General features: G+C 41.7%; 1 protein-coding gene across 6 annotated transcripts in view; it reads right to left on the reverse strand.

Annotated features, from left to right (window-relative positions):
- Window positions 1–895: 895 nt before the first annotated feature.
- Gpm6b (glycoprotein M6B) overlaps window positions 896–22,626 on the reverse strand; it is a 142,619-nt gene continuing 120,888 nt past the window's right edge. For 3 of the 6 annotated variants that reach the window (XM_034484866.2, XM_034484865.2, XM_034484862.2), the window contains 6 exons: window positions 17,360–17,546; window positions 14,375–14,531; window positions 9,941–10,112; window positions 7,636–7,709; window positions 5,902–5,967; window positions 896–4,521 (listed from right to left, as the gene is read on the reverse strand). In XM_034484866.2, coding sequence (XP_034340757.1) covers window positions 4,441–4,521; window positions 5,902–5,967; window positions 7,636–7,709; window positions 9,941–10,112; window positions 14,375–14,531; window positions 17,360–17,546 — 737 coding nt within the window. In that variant the 3' untranslated portion in view covers window positions 896–4,440. The remainder of the gene's footprint in view (window positions 4,522–5,901; window positions 5,968–7,635; window positions 7,710–9,940; window positions 10,113–14,374; window positions 14,532–17,359; window positions 17,547–22,626) is intronic. The other 3 variants (XM_034484867.2, XM_034484864.2, XM_034484861.2) reach the window with 1 other exon arrangement.

The following is a 22,626-nucleotide window of genomic DNA, read 5'->3' on the forward strand; positions in this document are numbered from 1 at the left end:
CCACCACCTAGTTCATTTTCATCCTTTAATTTTTTTTTTTTTAAACCAAAGGTAATTGGGAAAATCTGTGCTCTCCGGAGGTTCCTATTTTTGATGGCAGAATTACTGTCAAGATTACTTGTGGTTTTGTTAAACCACTGTATTCAGGAAGCTTATCCAATGACACAAAATGTCACCTAAACAGACGGTATTAAGTGAGACAAACTTCATTACATTTGGGCTCCTGCTCATTCACCTGCAGTATGTGAGTGAAGGGGAGTGATCTAGAGGAAACCCCTTATTGACAGGTGGTGTGCCCATAATGCCAAAGGCAGGGCCTCACTAAGAAAGGTCAGGTGGGGACCAAATGCATAATCATCCTGACAGTATTATTTCAAGTTAGAGAATGAAATCCCAAGACAAATTTAGTGCTGCTGCTTAGAAAATTAACTTAGATTTCAATATATCACCAAATACACCTTCCCACTAGACTTTGGCTTTTAAAATGAGTCAACAGTTTATAGACCTTTATTAAAGTTCTCCTTTTTTTTTTTTTTACTTTGCCCAAGATTAAGTTATGTATGTGTTAATCCTATAGGTAGATGGCTTTTTATTGGAGAAACTAGTTAAAAGACAATCCTGTGCTTTTCACAGACTCCTAAGTGCTAATACCTTTTTATACAAAATACAGCCCAGTGGGTTACAAAATTTTCTCAATTTGCTCTTGCTAAAAACATTTTGTGTGTGTGTGTGTGTGCTAGTGTGAAATAAAACCAGTGTATGTATGTGTGCACTAGTGCAAAATAAAACCTGTGTGTTTGTGTTAGTGCAAAATAAAACCAGTAGTGTTCTCCCATGTACTATATTTAACTATGTAAAAATCTTGATATATATTCAAAAATGACACCATACCGCGAACAGAGAAAGATAGGATTTATATATGGTAAAAAGGCAAGCGAATGAAGCTATAATTTTATTTCATTATTCTTTAGTACATCCACAACTATTTCCACCTAAATAGATCTTTAAAATAAGCATACACAAGTATTGACTATTATCTACAAATATTTATTGTAACACTTGAATAGAACTACAGGAAGCCCTTGGCACTGATAGAAAATATTGATTCACTGTTAGGTTACAAAAATTTATACATAGCAAAATTTAATGCTCTTTACATAAAAAATATTAGACTACCTCAACAAAACTTTCAAAAATTCCTGGCAATAGCTACCAGAATTAGAAAAGTAAAATTAGGCTTTAGACACTGCCTCTTCTAGAACACTGGACTCTAACAGCACCTCCACTGCTGGAAAAAATATTGAATTCTGTCATGCAACAGGAAAACAAAACACTAAGCTATCTTGGAACAACTGTTCTACACAGAAGAGAGCGTCTCCCAATTAAAAGGAATCCAAATAGGCGTTTTTTCGGCATTAACCAAAAGAAAAAAATCCAAATGAAATATTGTAGTTGTTCAATTTTAATAGCATCTTGATAAAGGTATGCTTCCTTTCATTTGAATACATTTCTGCACATGTATATGTTTTAAAATCCAGGAAACAGCCAAACCACAAGTTAACTCTTAACATGAATATACATAGTTAACCCTATAGTATGCAGCCCCTTTGAAAAGCACTGATGCACCCCACAGTTATATGGACCATTCCAGAAAGAACAACACAAAATTTACCATCACTAATACCAGTACCTATTAGTCACTTAATGTTCTGGAACACAATGAGTTAGAAGGCAAGTTTCTTTTGAAAATGGCTTAAACTCAAGCAGTTTTCTTGCTGAATATCAAACATTATTCCAGGAAATTAAGATTTAGATAAGAAAACAAATAAATATCAACCCTAATTTAAATTACTTATGTATTAAAGTCTATAAAAGTAGGAGGTCAGAGGTCTGTGGTCAATTTGCAGTTAGGTTTTAGATAGTTGATATGAAACTGTAAACTCACTGTCCAGACCACTTAAAATGGTTTAGAATGGTGGTCATTTTAACAAGGTAACACTTCTTAAGAAAGATATTCATGGAACAAAAATCTGTGAAGGAATTTTGGGTTTCTGGTTACAATATAAATGATTAGAAATTGAAAGCAAATATTAAGGCAGAGCTGATATTTGTTTCCAAACAAGAATTGTGATCACCAAATCCTTACTCCCAGTTTGTTACAATGTGATCGACTATAAAGCTGATTTTGCAGAGCTCGAGTCAGAATCCAGCTTCTGCACTGATAAATTTAGCATAATTACAGCTCATTTTAGCATTACTAAAAAGATAGGTTTCTGAGTGGCTTGGGAAATGAATGTGTGAGACTGTGGGGGTGCTGATTTTTAAGTTTGGAAAAATCACATCTTTGATGAGCCAAAGGTTAATAAAGGTCAGCTATCAAAAATGAACTTCACACCAATTCTATTTTGATAACACTTGAGGACAGGTGGCATATGTAAATCTAGGGTCACATCCTTTGATACTGGCATGCCATAGGTCCTTATTAAGGAGCAGGATGTGATTCCATCCCCTGTGTTAGAACTGCTCTAGCAGTTAACTGCACATGCCACAACTTTGCAAAGGATGAATGGTCATTCTGTCAAAGTGTTGCCTTTTAAAATGGCTAACGTGAAACCTCCAATATTTGTTCTAAAGAAAATGATTTACCCACTGGAAGGTTTTCCTAGAGATCCACCCCAGCAGCTTGAGACAGACAGTGAAATGTTGGTTATGTCTACATTAGTTTGGTGGGATACACATCTGTACTGCAGAGCAGCTGTCTGATGATGTGTCAGAGCTGTGAATTCGTTGGCTGACACGCTCTGGCAAACTCTTTTAAGTGTAAGAATTGAGTTGTTCTTTTGACCGAGACTGGATATCTTGCAGTTCCTGTTCTTCCTTTGCTTTGATATCCTGGTAAGCCTGCATTTTGCTTGCATCCTTTAAGTAAGCCCAGTTAGAAGACAGTATCATGAGGAAGTGGATCTGGAAAAGAAGGGTGAGCATGACGGCTAGTGAGCATGTGAGAAGGCAAAGCGAGCTGCTAGTCAGATTAGACGGGTCAGCTGGAGAAGGGCGAGGGTTATTCGCTATTAATACTCTTCTGCTGGCAGACACAGAGCATGCTCTACTAGTATGCTTCATATTACGAGGCTGAAGAAACGTTAGTATGCAAATATAGTGAATTGGGGAATAAAATGACCAAAGTTATTGTTAAGAAGAAGTAAAAAATGAAATATATATATATATATATGTATGTGACAGTGCTTTTTACCATTTTGAGAGTAATTTTAAAAGACAAATGCAGAAGTTCAGAAACACGTTGCTTTTTATGTTTAAAAATGTAGAGCAAAGACTTCTCTGTGGGTAAAAAAAATTCCCCAAAAGGCCTACAAAGTGTGAAAAATGTTTATTTTGAATAAATGATTATAGAAGTAAATATTTAACATGGAGAAATTAAATGGATGTCAAAACAAAAATTAAAAACTAAGTATGCAGTCTGTATGTTAACAGTTTTTTAGCAATGAAAACTATTTTTTCCTTTTATAACTGCCAGAATTTCATTTCCTCTAAGTTCATTTCACATAAAAAATCCTGATCATTCTTCACAGTTTCTGTGGCACACACATCCTTCCCATGTATTTCCCATTGCCCAAAACAAATCTACACAGCTCAGTTTCCTTAAAGACCATATTCCCTTCTCATCCCATACTTCCTTCTCAACATAGATGAGACCTTCAGCTCTGGGCCCTACTGCTCTGCCCATTAAAATCTGACATGGAATGTAAGAACCTAGTTATGAGGGGACAGTTGCTATGTCGCAAGACAATTTAAAGTTACCAGTTTTGTGAGTTCTAAAGGAGTGACGGCATTGTATCAAAAATATGTAATCATTTTTCAGAAAAATCAAATGGGTGAAGGCCTTCAAATTTGTATCTGGTCTTACTTGGCATCTATTTGGTAAGGAGCCAACCATGTGCTATAAAACCCTTTTAAACTTAATTTTAACTATACTTGTGAAATCTTTTCTAGAAGAGTGTGACAAAATGAAAGCTAGGTTCTAACTTTCTACCTTCGGCACTCCTCCTTCCCATCGCTAAGGCTGGTTATCAAGCAAGCAAAACCAATGGAAAATACTGGTATGTCAAGGGGTTAATATTCCATTGAGAGATACTGCTCAGAGTTTAAGTTCAAGAAAATTATTTTTCAAAGGATGCTCACCCGTGTCAGTAAATAACAATCCTTTTCAAACTGTGGGAATAGCCAGACCCCATTCTTTTGTAATTTGTGTACAGTAAGTCCTATTTAGTCTACCATGCAAAGTGAGTTAACTGAAGCTATTTACAAGTTACTGTAGCAAAACTGCGGAAACCTAGGCTCCGCTTTAGTCTGGAGTGTCAGTGGTGTTCACGCTACAGAGCTGAGCTCTCTAAATAAAGCTCCTTATCAGCCTTATGCAATTTAGAACTTAGTGCAGCAGTCTTCCCGACTCTTAAACTTCAAAACCGCATAGTTATATGTAGTAGCCATCATGTAGATCAGCTGGTGGAAGAGAACAAAACAGGGCGGTAAGATTCAGGCAGTGAGGGCTGGGAGAAGTGCCAGCTCATGGTCTGAGGGCTTTCTCCCCACCTTCTAATCAAAGCAGATGATGTCTTTCATCTAGCACATGCTTCGTTCCTGATCACACATACATAATGGAAGTCTTTGGCTCTGCCCTCAGTAAGCTTATTAAAAAGCCTTGGATGTATTTCAAGAATAACAAGATAGAGAGCTGGGTCAGCAGTGTGGGAGATGGAGCTCACTGCCCTATTTCTTCTCATCTTTCCTAAACTGCCTGCTCAGCAGCAATTAGTCTTCTTCCTGCCTGTTGCTCAGCCAAGAGAACAGGTCATGACCATGGTGACTTCATGGGAAGGAATGACTTAATGCTTAGGAAAACTGAGAATGGGTCATCCTCAAGCAGCTGAAATCTCTTTGCTTTCCCAACCTCAAACTAGTTTTCTACAAATCATAAACCAAGCAAAACCACCGTGCATGCAAGCTGGTTTGCTTAAAAGTTGATTCTCATTATGTGCAGATTCCAAGTTTGGCTACTTGGTAAACTATGTAATCATCAAAACAATATTTTCTCACCCATGACTAGGCACACGCAAAGCACTTTAGGATTTGCGTCCCCTTATGTGCACCATCCCAGCTGAGGTCTACCGAGGTGATACTTTGCTGCATGAGTTTTGCACCCATGGTAAACAAGCATCTAGTGCCACATTTGCTAAAATAGTTCCCGAGAAAGGTGTTCGAGTGCCTTCCAGAGATAATGTGCATGAGAGAACCTTTATCTAGGTAGGCATGGGTGACAGTGGTGTTGGCCATGAACTGGCTAGTATACAATTAACAGTATATATTAATTAAGGTGTCTTACACTGAAATCTATATGGGATGACATAACCAAGAGGCTACTCTGTACTTCCTCCAGCAGGCTATGTTCAATATATACAACTTAGCATTTGAATTGACTTTATAGAAGATTATTTCTGCACATAAGGAGATCAACTATATATTACCTTTCTATTTGGAAGTCACGATTTCTTTGCAAATAAATGGGCAGTGCCTCACATGAGTCTCCGTCCCTGAATGAAATCATGGGACTAATTGCTAAATGCAATAAGGCAACATGCTATGCCTAGTCAGCATGTGTAGGTACCCTCTCTTCTTTCCAGTGTCCAAATTGCATCAGTCGGTGCCAAGGCAGCCACTAGTACCTCCTGCAAACTAGACATTCTGTAAGTTTACAGAGGGAACAGTTAACCACAGCAGAATACACAGATCCTTTGCTTCATCTGCTGGTAAAAGCTGAAAGGGAAACCTGTGGTTCGGAGGCAGGGGAGGAACACTACACTAGGGTGGTTCTGGCATACTCACCAGGGCAATGACAGTGGCACCAGCTCCAGCACAAGCCACAATGAACAGGTGATAGGACATGTAGAACTAGGAAAGAATAAGGTACCATGAGCATTTTGTGGAGCAGGAAGGACCTTACATGTGTTCTGGAATGATTTTTCACTCTTCTTCACAGACATTGGCTGCCAGCCTGGGCACAGGCCCACATGCCCTTTGAGCCCTGGATGCATGTTATGATCACTGTGGGAACGCCAAGTCTTTCTGAAGCTCAGTCTGCACCCCAGACCAATCACATCGGATTACCAAAAACCTTGGCCTCAACCATGGATCTAGTGTAGTTCCTTGATGACTGCAACGTGCAGCCAAGGTTACGAAGCTCTGCTCGGAGCCAGCAGTCCATGTTATGGCTATACAAATAGACAAGCCAAATAAGGTAGAGGCAGATTGTTTCTGTAAGTTGATGCTTTCCAAAAACACCCATGTTCCATGTTCCAACACATCCATGTTGTCTTAAATAATCACACGCCCACCAGTGCATTGAAGACTTTTGTTTCATAAACAGTTTTAAGCCCACAGCTGACGAATACTTTAGTGGTAAGAAAGTTTGATTTCAAAGTGTTAAGAGTATATTGCCAAATAAGGACAAAAAATTAAAAAAAAAAAAAGAAAAAAAGAAAAGGAAAAAAAAGCCCTTATCACAAGTTGTTCTGGAAGTATGAATGATTAGCTGATTAGCTCTGGCCTCTTACTAAAAATCTGACATATGCACAAATTTAGGGTATCTTTTTACTCTATTACTGTTTTCAATTGTATTTATGGGTATGGATGTTTTGTATGCATATAAAATATATGTGTAACACAAATGTGTGTGGTGTCCTTGGAGGACAGAAGAACATTTTGGGTCCCCTGGGACTGGAGTTAACAGGTGGTTGTGAGTTGCTATATGTTGCTATCTGGGTGCTGTGAACTGAACCTGGGTCTTCCTGAACAGCACCAACAGCACCAAGTGTTCTTTTTATTATTATTTTTTAAGTGTTATTATTATTATTATTATTTATTTATATGAGCACACTGTCTCTGTCTTCAGACACAACAGAAGAGTGCATCAAATCACATTACAGATGGTTGTGAGCCTCTGGAAGAGCAGTCAGTGCATTTAACCACTGAGCCATCTCTCCAGCCCCATACCCAGTGTTCTTAACTGCTAAGCCATCACTCTTCTTTCCAGCCCCAGACCTTTGTTTGTTTGTTTTGTTTGTTTTTCAAGACAGGCTTTCTCTGTGTAGCCATAGCTGTCCTAGACTTGCTTTGTAGGCCAGGCTGCCCTTGAACTCACAGAGATGCACCTGCCTCTGCCCCCGGAGTGCTGGGATTAAAGGCAAGCACTATCATGCTCAGCCAGATTGGACTTCTTTTTTTTTAAAAAAACAACAACAACAACGATGGAATTAACTTTCATTTGCCTGTGGCACGTGTTCTTTGTGAAAACATTCCCAAAGGCCATGTCTCAGATTTTTTAGGTTTGGGATCACAAACTATGGTAGAGAGGAAGAGCCCACTGCCCTAAGGCTAGACCATCCGAAATGGGTACTATTATTGAAGGTGGGGAATGAAGAGTGATGGTTACACAGTGTTCGACGGTTTACACAGGGACCCTTCCTTTCAGAGCACTTTGGCCATCATCTAGAGCCCTGTTTCTCAGCTTAGGTTGTAAGTCACCAAGTGTGTGAGTCTTCAGCTCTGCGGCGTGTTTACCTCATTCGTGTTGCAGATGTTCTCCAGGGCAGAGCCACAGATTTTGCCTGGGAAAGCATTCCAAGGAATGATACCTGCAAAGGGAACGCCAACAGAATATGAGTTCAAGCTATGGCTTGGCTTCAATGTAGGTTGTGTTTTGTGGTGCTGGTGCTGGTGGTCCCTCCCACCCAATACTAGGGCCTTTGCACATGCTATATACACACTCGGCCACTTGGCTACAATCCCAGCCTGCCTCATGTTCTTAGCAGCCCTTTCCATTCTAGATTCCAACCCATTACAATTGTTAGCTATGTTCCTTTTTGATCAAAGTACCTGGTGCCTGCAGTTCAGGCAAGGCAGCGCAAAGAATAAGCTCCATTTGGGCAACAGAGCAAGAGCAGAGTCACTCTAGTCCATGTGAATTTTAACAGTTGGGCATTTTTCTCTCTCCTGTAGACTCTACGCTGTTCAGTGAAGTTCAGTGTTTGTATATTTTAGGTTTTATTTTGTTTTATTTTTAGATAAGGCTTCACTATATAGCCCTAGCTGGCCAGGAACTAGCTATGTAGACCAGTCTGGTGTTGAAAGATCTGCCTGCTTTAATGCCTCTTGAAGGCTGGGATTCAACATGTGTATTGCAGTGCTTCGGCCTACATTTTCAAGGCTAGTTGAGTTTTTTTTTTCCTGCAGTGAGTTTATTAACTTGCAGGGAAGCCCCTCATGAAGCATGCTACTGGTGCTTAGGTCACAGGACTCTGGGACCTGTGTCTGTGTCTGAGCCAGAGAGGCATGGTTTGTACTCTTTTCCTAGCTAGAACTCTTAAGTTCTCTCTGCAGTGACAGTTGTTCACTGGGATGCTGGTCTTTTCCTTCTTTAATGTATGAGGATGTGCTTAAATATTAAGGCCAGCTCAATTTACACTTCTCCAGGAAGGAAGGAAGGAAGGGAGGGAGGGAGGGAGGGAGGGAGGGAACGAGGGAGGGAGGAAAGTTTTAAATTCGTATTTCCTCCTATCTCTAATATCAACTCAAACAAGTAATCTCAAAAACTAACCAGCTTGGCAGAGACATGATTTTTAAAAAGTTGTAACCATGGCAACAAGAGTTATTTGTAAGGAACCCAGAGATTATTTGCACATATTCTTTCATGGAAACTTTTTGTTTTGAGGCCTTGTCTGACTCTGTGGCCCAGGCAGGCAGGGAAATGGCAGTGTTACTCTCTCAACTTCTTGACTCCTATGACTGTAGACATGTGCCACCCATACCCAGCCTTCCAAGTACTTTCAAAACTAACCCAGGGCCCTTTCAATGTGTTTTAAGGCCAAGCCTATGTGAGAAGACATCTACTACGGGCAGTTTTAGGCTGGTTTTATACCATGCTATAGGATAACACATGGAGAATAAGCCACATGAGAAAATCTATGTAGAAATGAAAGAGCCATCTTTGCTCAGGAGAACACTGGAAGGACCCATTCTGTCTTTATTTCTAAAGGAAAGCTTTCTTCTTCTCTGTTTTCCTAGTTGGAAGCAATAATTACACTCCCTCTTTAATACGTGGCCTTCCCTCAGCAAGGAAGTCAGTTCCCATCCAAACTAATTGTCTGGAGGCCCTAGTGGCTTCTATGGCTGCTCACAGGAATGAGGATGCTGTTTGTGAGAAGATAATGTCTGAGCCAGCTTCTGACTGGGGGACCATCGTGATGACTTTTGAAATCTGTATGCAGTTTATGTTGAGGTTTTCGGTACAAATAAGTTGAAGCAATTGGTCATTTTGAAAAGATTCCCTTCAAAGGGGCAGGCATGCAAACGTGTTAAGTGAAAAATCTCTGTGGAACTGACAGGAGCAGGGAATGGGAGCACATGCCAGAATCTCAGCACTCAAGAGGCTGAAGTGGGGCTAGGGGGTCAAGGCCAGCCGGTTAGCCTGGACTACATGGTGAGATTAAAAATACAAATGAAGAAGAGAAAGAGGGCAAAAAGGAAAAACCAAAAAAAAAATTAAATATATAAATTCTTACGGTGGCTACCTAGAAGTCTTTTAAAAATTGAACTGCATTATAAAGTAGTTTTGCATTATAAAAGACTTATTTTTTAACTACATGCCTAACTCAGAAAACATTTTTATACATCTCAAATAACATCTTTTAGCAAGTGCAAAGGCCCAGAGATGTTTACCTCCAAAATTAGAGAAGAGCGTGAACTCTTCATGGAGAAGGTAGGCAATGTGTTGTGATGACTAAAGAGAGGTCTATGTGTTAATCACAGCCCAGACCCAGGCAGAAGACAATAAAGAAGTAATGGGGACAGCACTGAAAGGAGGTACCGTATTGTCGGACATCCACACAGATCTGTTCCACACCCGAGGTCCCATTGCTTTGTGGGGACTTGATGACTTCACAGGTTGACCAGATGTTGTAGAACATAAACACTGGCACTGCAGAAAAGCCGAACACACCCAGCCAGGCCACTCCCAGCACGTAGGTGAGGAACACGAACTAGGCAGACAATGAGAGGAGGGAAAAAGAAGCTCACTGAAATGGGCAGGTTGATCTCAGAGGGAGGGCTGCACTTCTCTGCCCAGCATGGACCTGTGGGATACAGGATGTATTCCAGGGACCTGGCCTGCCTATGCAAGTGAGGAAGAAACACCTGCTCAGAGGCTTTCTCGGGCATTTATTTATTTATTTATTTATTTATTTATTTATTTAGTGTGTGTGTTTGTGTGTGTCTTTATATGTGCAGGTGCACATGCATATGTGTGTGTAAACTGTGAAGGCCAGAAGATAACCTGTTTTTGAGGTGCTTTCTGCTTTGTTGCTGTTGATGCAGTATGTCTCCATGTCCTGAAACAGACCAAGTAGGCTAGACTAGCTGGCCATTGAACCCCGGGGCTCCACTTTTTCCTGCCACCCCAGTAGTGGAATTCTAAGCTGGGCCACCATGCCTGTCTATCTTTTTCATGTTGAGTTCTGAGGATCAAACTGAAGACCTCCCAGAGGAGCTATCTCTCCTGCCCTTGATGTTCCTCTTTTAGCCCAAGAGGTGACCTTACTCCCACAACTAATTAGTCACAGGGCCTGAATAATGATTACTTTCTTTTATTGTTGTTTATTTTGTGTTCTGTACTGGGGATCGAATCTAGAGCCTTCCGCGTGCTAGGCAAATGTTCTGCCACTGAGCTGAACACCCAGTTCCCCTTTTATGTTTTTAATTTGGAAAACTTATTTCACTAAGTTGCTTAAAGTTTTGATTTTCCTATCTCAACCTTCTTAAAGCTGGGATCACAGGCCAGCACACTTGAACCAGCCTGTGAGATATTCTTTCTAAACATCAGTTCCGAAAACTCCCAGCTAAAACTCCTACTAAACGTGGGATAGGTCCAGGATGTCTCTACAGGTCACTAAATCATAATATCATGCTGATTTTTCAGCACTTCCCTTTCTTTTACCTTTCTATGTGGGTATGGAAAAAGCACAACTGCCACAAGAGGCCTTCTCTCAAAAGGAACTCTGCCAGTTTCCTCATCCTGGGAACTTACTGGACGCATTAAATGCTTGAACCTTGTCCAAAACTTTCAGTCATGAGCACAAGGACTCTGTCAAGATTCTCGTTCTCTTCTTATATGTCATCCTCACATAACATTATGCTGTAGGAAATGTCTGTCCAGAGGAAGGCTGATCTGGACATCAGGTTCGTATTGCTGCCCCTTACTGGTCACCGTGGCAAACTGCAGATACCAGGTTACTGTCCTGTTCTTTCAAGGACCTTCACAATCCCTGAAGCACTTGCATTGCTCAAAATTATTCAAAGGAACATACTTCAGGAGTCCCACCTCTTCTCCCTCCCTAAGGCTTCCAAGATGGCTGTTCCAGAATAGGTTTGCTCGTTCTTTCCCTATCCATGGAAAACTTAATGGGCGTTCTAATAAGACCTCAGGGACTTGAGAGGGGCTAGTGATTCTTGGCCTTGGTGAGCCTTTACTTCTTATGGAGGGTCCAGGTTCCAGAAGTCGGGCCAGGGCTGGGTAGAAAGCACCCTCTGGAGGCTGATCCTCACAACACTGCAAATCTGATGTTCAGATCCTTCCTCAGTAGGCTCTCCCCGCACCCCAGGCAAATAGGTGTTTACTTCTCACAAAGGCCTGAGAAAAGCAAGGCCTCCCTGAACAAAGCACAGTTCTCATCTTCTTCCTCCACACTAGCATGCTGCTGCAGTACTATCAACCCTGCACTTTTTTATTAGCCTTGTCAATCAAACCTTTACAAACTAAAGTGGGGGCGAATGAGATAGCACTTGCCACCAAGCCTGATGATGACCTATTCAATCCCTAGAATGCATGAAGTAGAAAGACAAACTGACTCGTGCAACTGGTACTCTGACAGCCATCCATACACCATGACGTGTAGGCTATGTGGTGTGCTATTATGGGCCTCACCCCACTTAATAAATATAAAAAATTTTAAAGTCACAGTGGGGGCTGGAGACATTGTTCAGCTGGTAAAGTGCTATAAGCAGGAGGTCCCAGGAGTTCAATTCTCAGTAGCCACATAAAATGCAGAGTGTGCTGGTACATACCTGTAATCCAGGTGCTAAGGAGGCAGAGACAGGCGCATCCCTGGAGCTCACTACCTACCCAGTGTGGTCTAATCAGTAAGTCCCAGGTCCCAGACCTGCTAGGAGAGACTGGTGCTGTGAGGCGACAGGTATATGGTCCCTAACAGGAATGGTGGCCACAGTGGGTATTTTCTTTTAGTAAGATTGCTTATGGCATTGTCCTTCTTATGCTGAAGGAAGTGAGACCTGGCCAGTCCCTGTAGGAAGACAGTGGGACAAGAGACAGCAGGAGCCTGAGACACAGCCATTCAATTGTGGTGCCACTTGGGCAGAAAAAGCAGAGAGGAGGTCAGGGCAACAATCTAGGTTGCCTAGGCATCTTCAGGTACCACATGCCATAGCTTTCAGGATGTAGATTCCTATAATGACAAGGAGGCCACTGATGGGAGGAATGACATAGAGACTAGACCCGATACATCAAATGATCTGGGTCCTTTGCATGAATTTGTCTCTAGGTGGTTTCTGAACCTACCTAGCCGATACTGATGTACCTCAGGATTCCTCCACAAACTTTGGTGGAAACTTGCTCAGTTATGACTCCTTAGCAGGCAATGCCTAGTCATCTCATCCCAGAGCATTCTCAGGAACTCCAGCCCCAAGTGTGCATATGACACGCTGGTTAACTGTGCAGAGCCCCCCAAGGCTGGATCAAGCCCCTGAGGTTCAAACTAAATCCACCCGAATTCTCCACACCCTAATAGGACACAGCTCCTCAGCACAGCACTGGAGCTGACTTGTCATTCACTGCCTCCTCTCACTGTCCCACCCATGATCATCACCACAGCCCCTCCTTGACTCCACTGCCTGGGCCCATGTCACATCTCCAGTCTGCCTCACTTGAGTCTTAAGATGGAACCCCACTTCCCCAGATTCATCCTCCATAACACCAAATGACTGGCTTATGATTACTAAGTTGCTCTGGTCACTGCTCCTTTTGTCTTTGCCTACCAGTGTCATTCCTAGCATTAGATCAAGGCTCACCTTCACTGGGTCCCTACCCCTTCTTTAAGCAGTGTTCTTTCCTGCTACCTGCGTTCTTCCTGTTCAGCCTATCCACACGACTGGACTTTTCCAGGCCTCCCCTGCTCACACTAGTTCCTCTTTCCTGGTCTCATGTGAGACGAGTTCCTCTGTTTTGGTCTAGCATAAAGTCTTTCTTGATTCTGCACACTTCAGTATCCCCTGTGTCCCTTGGCCTGCTGGGCCTGCTGCCACTTGTGCCCATCACCATCACAACTCTCCAGCCCTCCGCTTTCCCCGCTTTGTCTGTGTAGCTAAGGACATAGAAACCCAGGGCCAGGCAGAACAGCAGCTGGTGCAGCTAAAGTCCCCATGATTTTCCCAGGCCTTTCCCAGGATGGTAATACTTCTGCCCAAGGTAGTATCATATTTATTTTGATCATTTTAAAGAGTTCAATGACTGTGTAAGTATTGTGTGTATATATACAGGTGCATGGGTGCCAAGTTGCCACGGACACAAGGAATTCTATCCCAATCAGCATACCTCATGAAAACTTGTAAACAGTGGTCTCTCCTGGTGCTGGATGCCAGACCCATGTTCCCTTTTTTCTGGCATTATCTTTCTCCTCTTTTACAGTGGGGGTGCGGTCACTACTACACACTTAGGAAGCCACAGCCCTGGCTGTACCATGCCTCACGTTTCTTCCTCAGCATTTCCACTTTTCTCAGACTTCCAAATATTTTCTCCACATCTGACTGTTCTTTCAATGAATAGCAATCTTCCCAGCTGTCTGTACAACGTTTTGGTAGGGATGTATCATAGACAAAGCCTGTACAAGGGCTATGATGTAGCCTAGTATACAGAAGGTCCTGGGTTTGATTGCCAATGCTATGTATACATGTACAACATGTCGTGGTTTTCCTTTGTGACTGAGCAGTTTTTAACCCTGCCGTTTAAAGCTTTATCTTCCTCTAGAAGAGTCCAACAAAGGGAGACATTTGGTTTAATACTATCAGTCACAAATGTTATCAACAACACAGTGATTTTTCAAATTTTTAAGGCCATGTTGGTAAGAGCAGTGTTTGTATCAACGGACTCGCCACAAATAGCTCCTAGCTTCACCAAGTAGGAAGAAACACAGCCAGGCATGGGCTCAGCGGCACACCTGAGGTTCGTACTCACCATTCCGCTGATGCATCGGCCACAGGCAGTTGTCTTAAACTCACCGTGCAGCTCTTTCACTGCACTTGTGGTGTAGAAGCCTTCTGCCAGCAGAATGATGCCATACAGGAAGAAAAAGGATGCGATTCCATAGATGACATACTGCATCAGTTGGATCCTGTGAAAAGAAGACAGCTCTGCACATATGAGAGGCACTATGGAGTGGGGGTGTGATGTAACCTTACTGTGCCATATCTTGTGGCCTCAGCAGGTTCATAGGACTGCCTAAGGTGATGTCTCTGTCCATTCCAACAGCCCATAGTAGGCTGAGCTAGACAACCTTCCCAAGCAACAGGCAAGCATTTCTTTTAATCATGAGCAGGGCCCTCTTGCGCCACAATGCTACTTACCCAAGTCTTGTGCAGTGAAGGTTTGTAATCTCCATTTTGCATGTAACATGGCTATTGAGGAGTTAAGCTACCTATTCAAAGCTACATAGTGCCAGAATAGGCATTTGAACCCTGGTTCAATAGACAGCATGCCTTTCTCAACATATCAAAATGCTTCCCAACCAGGCTTGCTGATTGATGCTATTCTGAGAAAACACTCAAGTCAACCTTCAGGGTATCTTCAAGGAGACGTTTGTACAGATCCTTGTTCACAAGTGATGGGACATCAACTTACATGTAGGTTATAGAAAGCTTGCTTACAACTAAGTTTGTCCTTGGAAGGCAGATCCTCAGGCTTTTGCTGCTCAGTGAAATTACCTAGGTTGTTTTAGAAAATATTAATACTTAGATAACACTTCTAAGAGATTTAGTAAACTGGTCTACAGTAAGGCTTGGACATATTTTAAAGTTTCTTGGAATTTGGAGAGCCATGGATTAATTAGCCATCGCTAGCTAATTAAGTTAATATACTTTCCATGGTATTTCTCCCCTGCATATTTATATCTTCTCTCTCTCTCTCTCCTTCATTCCCATCCCTCCCTTCCTCTTTCTTTCTTTCTTTCTTTCTTTCTTTCTTTCTTTCTTTCTTTCTTTCTTCTTTCTTTCTTTCTTTCTTTCTTTCTTTCTTTCTTTCTTTCTTTCTTTCTTTCTTTTTCTCTCTCTATCTCTTTTTCATTTAAAAAAAGAGTGTCATGTATCCCAGATTGGCTTTGAGCTTGCAAGTCCTATTAACTGACTAGAACAATTCAGCTTGGTCTATCTTTAATCCCCTAAATAGCCATTTCTTGTCCACCTCTGTGTCAGACCTGACATCCTGTGACTTATAGATAAAAAAAAATCTGTATGTCAACTTAGTAGAGCACTAGTGCCTATCAACCAAAAGCCACCAGTGTCACCAGACAGCATCTGAGGCTATCAATGGAGGTTCCCTGCTTTGCCTTAACCCTCCTCTCTGATCTTTCCATTAATGTATTTGAAGAATGTCTTGATTTGTGACTTTCTTTATTGTTAGTATAAAAACATCAAACTGGCTCCATGTTGGAACCTGGAATTTCAGGTGACCTAAATCTGTGTTCCTGGGCCATGGTCACTCTTGTCTGATTCCAACACATATTTTTGCATCAGCACTGAGGTTGACTTTAAACTTCTGGTCCACCTGCCTCTACCTGCTTAAGTTTGGGGGCTACAGTATGAGCCAACACATTGTTTGTGCAGTGCTGTGAGTCCAACCCAGAGCTTCATATATATTAGGCAAGCACACTGCTGATCAGGCTGTCCCAGCCTTCTGCGTCTACATTTCTTCTGTACATCCATACTAGCTGATTCCCCCATTACACCCTTCTTATCCTTGCTCATTTATTTAGATGTCATCCCCCCCCCACAGGTATACTCACTGATACCTGTAATTCTAAGCACTTGGGAGGCAGAAGTAGGAGAGTCGCTTAAAGTCCAAGGGCAGCCAGGCCCATAGCAAGACCCTCAACAACCCAGCAAAAAGCAAATTCATCATAATTCCACATCCATTTATACCTTTTCTACTTTGATGGTGATGTTTCTTCACAATTACGGAAACTTCAGAACCAAACCCAAAATGCCTAAGGAATTGAGCAAGGGGAAGCTACTTAAAGGAAGTACCTATGACAGAGGGGCTTGCAGTTAGGAGATCAAGCTTGAGAACTGTTGGGCTTCTGCTGAGAATCACTGCAGGATAGGAAGATAGAGAGCTGGGACTATGTTTCTAGAGCTTCCTCTTTACTGTGTCAGGATGCTCTGGGGTTATTAGTTCTCCAGTCAGAAGAATTAATGTGAGAATAACGTTCCTGTCGACTTAGACTTGAGTGAGTCCTCTATAGAGGATCCATTCTAGGAGAGTAATCTAGAGGATCCTTGTTACTTAGGAACAATGAGACCTGTCTAGTGAGATGCTCGACTGCATCAACCCGTCACCATGGATACCTACCACACCCACCACCACTGTGAGGAGTATGCACACCTTGTCATACTCAAATGAGATTCCACCCTGGGCCTCAAGGACTCACTACTTTCTTAGTGTTTTCTTTTGTGTTGTATCATAAACTTCCTCCCCACCCCCTTTTCTTTTCTTTTTTTTTTCATGAAACAAGGTCTCCTATCCTAGACTGGCCTCAAACTTGTTATGATATTGAACTTTTAATATTTCTTTTAAAAATTACTTTTTGTAGAACTTCCTGTGTGTATATAAATAAATATGGCCATGCCTATGGATATTTGATACTTCTGCTTTTACCTCCTGAGTGCTGAGAATACAGGCATGCCCAGTTTATGCAGGGCTGGGAATAGATCTCAGGATTTTGTACAGAGGAGGCAAGCACTCTACCAACTCTGCTACCTCCCCATCCCTTGTGAACTTTTTCTATCTGAATATAGCTTTAATCAAAGATTTGATTTTTTTCCAGAAAAGGATAAGACAGTCTGTCAAAAATAAAATAAAATAAAATAAAATAAAATAAAATAAAATTTAAAAAATTATGAGGTAGCTGCATCTTCAATATATTTGTAAAAGAAAGCAGATACTTACACTTCGCTCAGCAAGGCATGGTCACTGGTATTGGTGGAGAAGTGTTGCTCAAGAATGGCCACAGTACCTGCAAGAGCCACATGTCCACAGCCACAGAACAAGGCGACTCCAGAGAAACATAGGATGGTGGCCACCAGGGAGGCATAGGGGACTCCTCCCAGACACTTGATGCAGCATTCGAAGCAACCTAGATCGAAGGAGGAAAAGGCAGCCATGATGGGCAGGAATGCCTCTGGCCCTCGTGAGTGTTACCATCAGCACATATATTTCTACTGTATCACCCTTCTCAGCTCTGTGACTAAAATCCCCAAATCCACAGGGGTGGTTTCTAGGGTCTCAGATTTTGTGAGTGAGGACCCTGGAACTTAAAAGGGGGAGCGTAGCTGATTTTGCTTAGATTCTTCAAAGGTAGTGAGTGACAGCCATTAACTGTTACTTATGGGATATAACATAATTTGGGAGCTTCCTGACTGACTGTGAGGCAAAGGGGACAGCTGCCCAAGTGACAATAACTAATAAAGGCAAAAGAGAGGACCTCAGAGCCCTCGTAGCTCCATGAAGTAAAGCTACAGTCAGGTTTCCTCCAAACCCAGCCTTATGAGGTCTCAAATAAAAATTTCCCCTCCCCAACATGGGCAGCAGAAGCAATTCATTCATAGTGCTCCCTCTCTCTCTCCTCTTCTTCCTCCTCTTCTTCCTCCTCCTCCTCCTCCCCAGCTTCCATCTTAACAGATATACTACATGCCCAGAGTCAGAACCCAAACCCAGTAGGTGATATTTAAGTAGTTGAAGGGAAAAGAAACAAGGCGAGGAGAAAAGGGACAAAATGAGACTCCATGGAGTGAAATGAAGGGGACAGAGCCAGACTTCACACCTGCTCTTGAGAAATGATACATTTATCTACTTGTTAAAAATATATTTTATTTTATGTGTGTGAGTGTTTGCCTTCATGTATGCACATCTGTGTACCACATGCATACCTCATGCCTGAGGAGGTGGTGAGCCTCCTTGTGGGGGCTGGGAATTGAACCCAGAGCACAAGAAGTGCTCTGAATCACTGAGACAACTACCCATCCCCTTTATCTACTTTAAAAAGAAACTTTTCCTTGAAATGTCCATAAAGGTCTGCCTGACCTCCACAGCCAAGTGACATTGCCAGCTTAGAGACATTTATCTTCTATCTATCACAGTACTATCCTTGGAGATAATGCCTTTAGCTCTCCTGACCTCCCAGCCATGCTTATAGCATCCAGACCATTCAGTAAATGGCCTGCTAGGGAAAATCCAACTTTAAATGCATTAACATGTTTAACAGCAATCAAGGGCAATTCATTAGCTCAGGGTAAACACACTAAGCCAGTTAAAAGTCTTTCTCTCAAATGGTCTTCACAGGAGTCAGGGCTTGGAAACCTAGCAGAACAAACCAGTGATGAACTTTCTTCAGATGCTCAATCCATGTGAAAGCAACATTCATTCTAGTCTACTGCAGAAAGCGACTGGATTCTCTGTTTCTCGCAAGTGCTCTTTAGCTCACTGGAAAATGCAAAATATCAAGGTTTCCCAAGGAGCCCATGTATCCTTCTATTTCAAAAAGATGACCAGCTGTATTTGGGAAGGTCTAAGTCATGGAAACAGATGTGCAAATCCTTGTAAAATAGACCTGATGCACAATATGGTTCCAAGGTCATTAGCAAGTTAGTCCCTTAAAGAGCTCAGGGCACTTGAGATTTGTGAGTGTGGATGTTGGAGATCAGCTTTATTTTGCCACATGGCTTTCTGAGGACTGAGGGAAAAGAATGAAACTAAAGTCTACATTCTCTCCAGGCTCCCATCCTAAGAGAAACCAACATCCTTGGTCTTGATCTGTCCCATCAGATAAAGAAAAGATGTGTGTATGTGTGTGTGTATTCATCTGTGACCTCCTCCTCCCATTCTTAGTGTCTGTGATAATATGAAGAGCAAGATGGATGCTTGTCATTGAATCTGACCTTTATTAAACAGCTATGTGGTTCCGGGACCATGCTATCTGGTTAAGTAGTCACTAGCACATGTGGCTATTGAAATTTAAGTTATTTAAGATGAAGTAGAAAGAACAACTCATTTCCTCAGTACCACTGCCCACATACCCTGGGTAACCACAGGAGCTAGTGGCTGCCATGATGGATGTTGTCCATAAACAAGGTTTCATTATAACAAAACTCAGACTTACCATTTATTTGCTTATTTGTAATATGAACTGGGTTCTAACTGAACCCAATGAAATCACCTTGGATACCATTTATGAGGTACTTTTGAAGACCTACTTGGTGACTGTCAAGCACTGTGCTTAGCACCAGGGACGCACATCTGAAACAAGACACTTTCACCTTCAAGGTCAGTCTGATGCTGCATCAAAGACTAGACTTCACTCAGGCACATTCTACCCTTTTAACGCTGCAACACAACACTGTCATTGACAATGCTGACACTCAAGAACAATGGCACAATTGAATCATTGCAAACTGTATCACGAACTACATGTAAAAACAAAACAAAACAAAACCATGTCTTAAAAAACTTTATTGTTTTGTGTTGAATCACATTCCTAGCTATCCAGTGGTGCATGTGGCCTGCAGGCTATGGGTTAGGCACACCTAGTATCATGATGAAGGTCAGGATCCATACCATCAGAGGACCAGTGGAGGAAATCAAAGAACAAGGAGAGTGGGAGTTGTAGAAGGGAATGCAATTCACGCTGGAGATGGGGCAGGAAGGCTTTGTGCAGAAAGGCATAGCAAGCAATGCCTCACTGATGTGATGACCATGGTATACATAGAACCTGATAAAGTGCTCCTTCATTTCAGGGTATTTGGGGTGCATATGTTTTTTTTTTTTTTTTTTTTTTTTTTTTTTTTTTTTTTTTTTTTTTTTTTTTTACATTCTACATCTTTTCTTGTCATTCGGAGTTAGGGCTAAGTATTACAGTATAGCACATTCATTCATCCCCTAACAATGGAAAACATCCTTCCAAATCCACAGTGGCTGCTTTGAAAGGCTCTTTTATCCAGAGGGTTAGAGTATTCTGCTTCTTTTCAAAGGAACTATCACAGCTGCTCCCAGGCTCAAAAACACAAGTGGGGTTAAAAGAACAATACTGTACAGTTCCAAATTCAACACTTGATCAAGGCTAATGTTTCTCTCTAATTTCTTGCTCTTTACAGACACCTTATACTGCATGCTGTGGATCTAGTCTGGGAACGGCAGGGGAAACCAGGGATTCAGGAACTTGGGGAAAATCACAAGCACATCAGTGAATGGCAGTCTGGACCAACATATATTCTCAGCAGATGGCTTCGTCTGTGCCTGGGAACCATGGCTCCTCCAGAACTGAAACCACATGGTGATCATTTTTGTTGCACATGCACACACACACACCTACCTCTTACAGACCCTACAACAATACAACTAGAAGCTTGTGATATGTAATATAGAAAAAAACTGATTAGGAAATACTACTACCAGGTGAACCTAGAACTTAATGTGGTTTTTTTAGACAGTTATCTAAAGAGCTAAAATTCTATGTATGGTGACTGTTCAGATACCTACAAATAGACTGCTCTCTTCCATATCTGTGTTACTGTAGATACCCCCAACACTCATATAAGCTCTACTTTGAGATCAACTGCCCTGATACAAGTTTCTTACTAGTCCAGTTCCAACTGCTTTCTTCTATGACAAGTCACGTCACATTCCAGTAGAAAGAAATCTCTGCAAAACAGTTCTTACTTTTGGCTAGGATGGAGGAAGAGCAAAGACCAAATTTAACTTCCTGCCTGAAACAAAAAAACAAACAACTGAACAGATTGCATGAAATAATATACATGTAAAGATAATACTAGTTATGAAGAACTATCCTTGGCTAATGATAAAATTACTAAATCATAGTGAAAAAGTAGTCATGATAAGCACAGGTCTTTCTGAAAGCATGACTTGGACCTTACTCAAGCCAAAGATGCCATTTCCCTTAACTATTATTACATGTGTTGGGGTCCTTTGGAGGATAGTCTTAGTGATATGCATAGTCGGAGTGATATGCACAGGTTGGAGAAGCCACTCTAGTTAGCAGTTCCATCTTTCCAGGCTCAGGTGTGGCATCCTGAGTCCATGTGCAATGCCTGCTTTCACAAGGTGCTTGACATTTTACCCCCTTAAAAAATGGAAGTTCTCTAGGATTTAGTTACAACATTCTAGCTACTTTCAAACCAAATGGCTAGTTTCAGATCTATAAGGAACAAAATATAATAAGAACCAAACCAAAATGATCTAAATTGTTCTGCTGTCTTAAAAGGCTGCGACTATAGTGCTTTCTCATAGACAAAGAAGTACTGATAACCTCAACACTTTTCACAATTAAAATACTATTTGTCCCAATATAGACGGGGGCTGAGAAAACAGATTATGGGGCTACTGAAGAAAGTTGATTTATATGTACCCCTCATCCCCCCCCCCCAAGGTGCTAGGAGTATATCCACTGGCAAAGGAAGTGAGTCTCATATTCAGGCTAGCTCTAGTGTAGGAAGTCTCAGGCAAGTGGTGTTTTTAAGTATTGGGTGGTACTTCATATCAGCAGAGCATCGGGTTGCTAAAAGCCAATGCTTGTTAAGGAAGAGTAATGCTTTGCTTCAATGTACTTGCAAACTCACAGACTTGAGTTTTCCCAAGCTTCTAGCCAGCAATCATAATATTGGTTATTACAAACCAGGAGAACAAGAAAAGTACTTTTCCCCCTGTTCTCCCCGTCCTGCCCATTCCTATTACTGTGATCTTAAATCAAAATGGAAAAAAAATCAATGCCAGGGGTTCAAACATATTTTTTTTACTAGTAATTCTCACTCTCTCTCACCCAACTCCCAAGCCTCTTTTGAGCTAATATCTTAAGCCTTCATTTAGCTGAGCTCTGTGTAAAGATAGTTTTAGGTTTGACTCACACAAAAGCTCCAGTGTGTATTAGCCTAAGACAGTTTAAATATAAACCACATAGTAGGGAGAAAAAAAGTACACATCAATGCCTGTAACTGTCAATGGCCATTTTGTCCCCAGCATCCCTAGAACCTTTTGTGCAGAACAACAGAATAAAACACCTTTTGTCCTCAGGCTTGGGGATGGCCGTTGCCATGGCTGTGAGTTCATAATGGCCAAGTGATTTGCCCAAGTCATCCATGATCTTGGCTGCAGATTTAATGCTGGCTCAGAAGGAGGGCCAGCGGGAACAAGGGCCCAGATTCTTC

Source organism: Arvicanthis niloticus, chromosome X (genome assembly GCF_011762505.2).
Source record: "Arvicanthis niloticus isolate mArvNil1 chromosome X, mArvNil1.pat.X, whole genome shotgun sequence".
Classification (NCBI taxonomy): Eukaryota; Metazoa; Chordata; class Mammalia; order Rodentia; family Muridae; genus Arvicanthis; species Arvicanthis niloticus.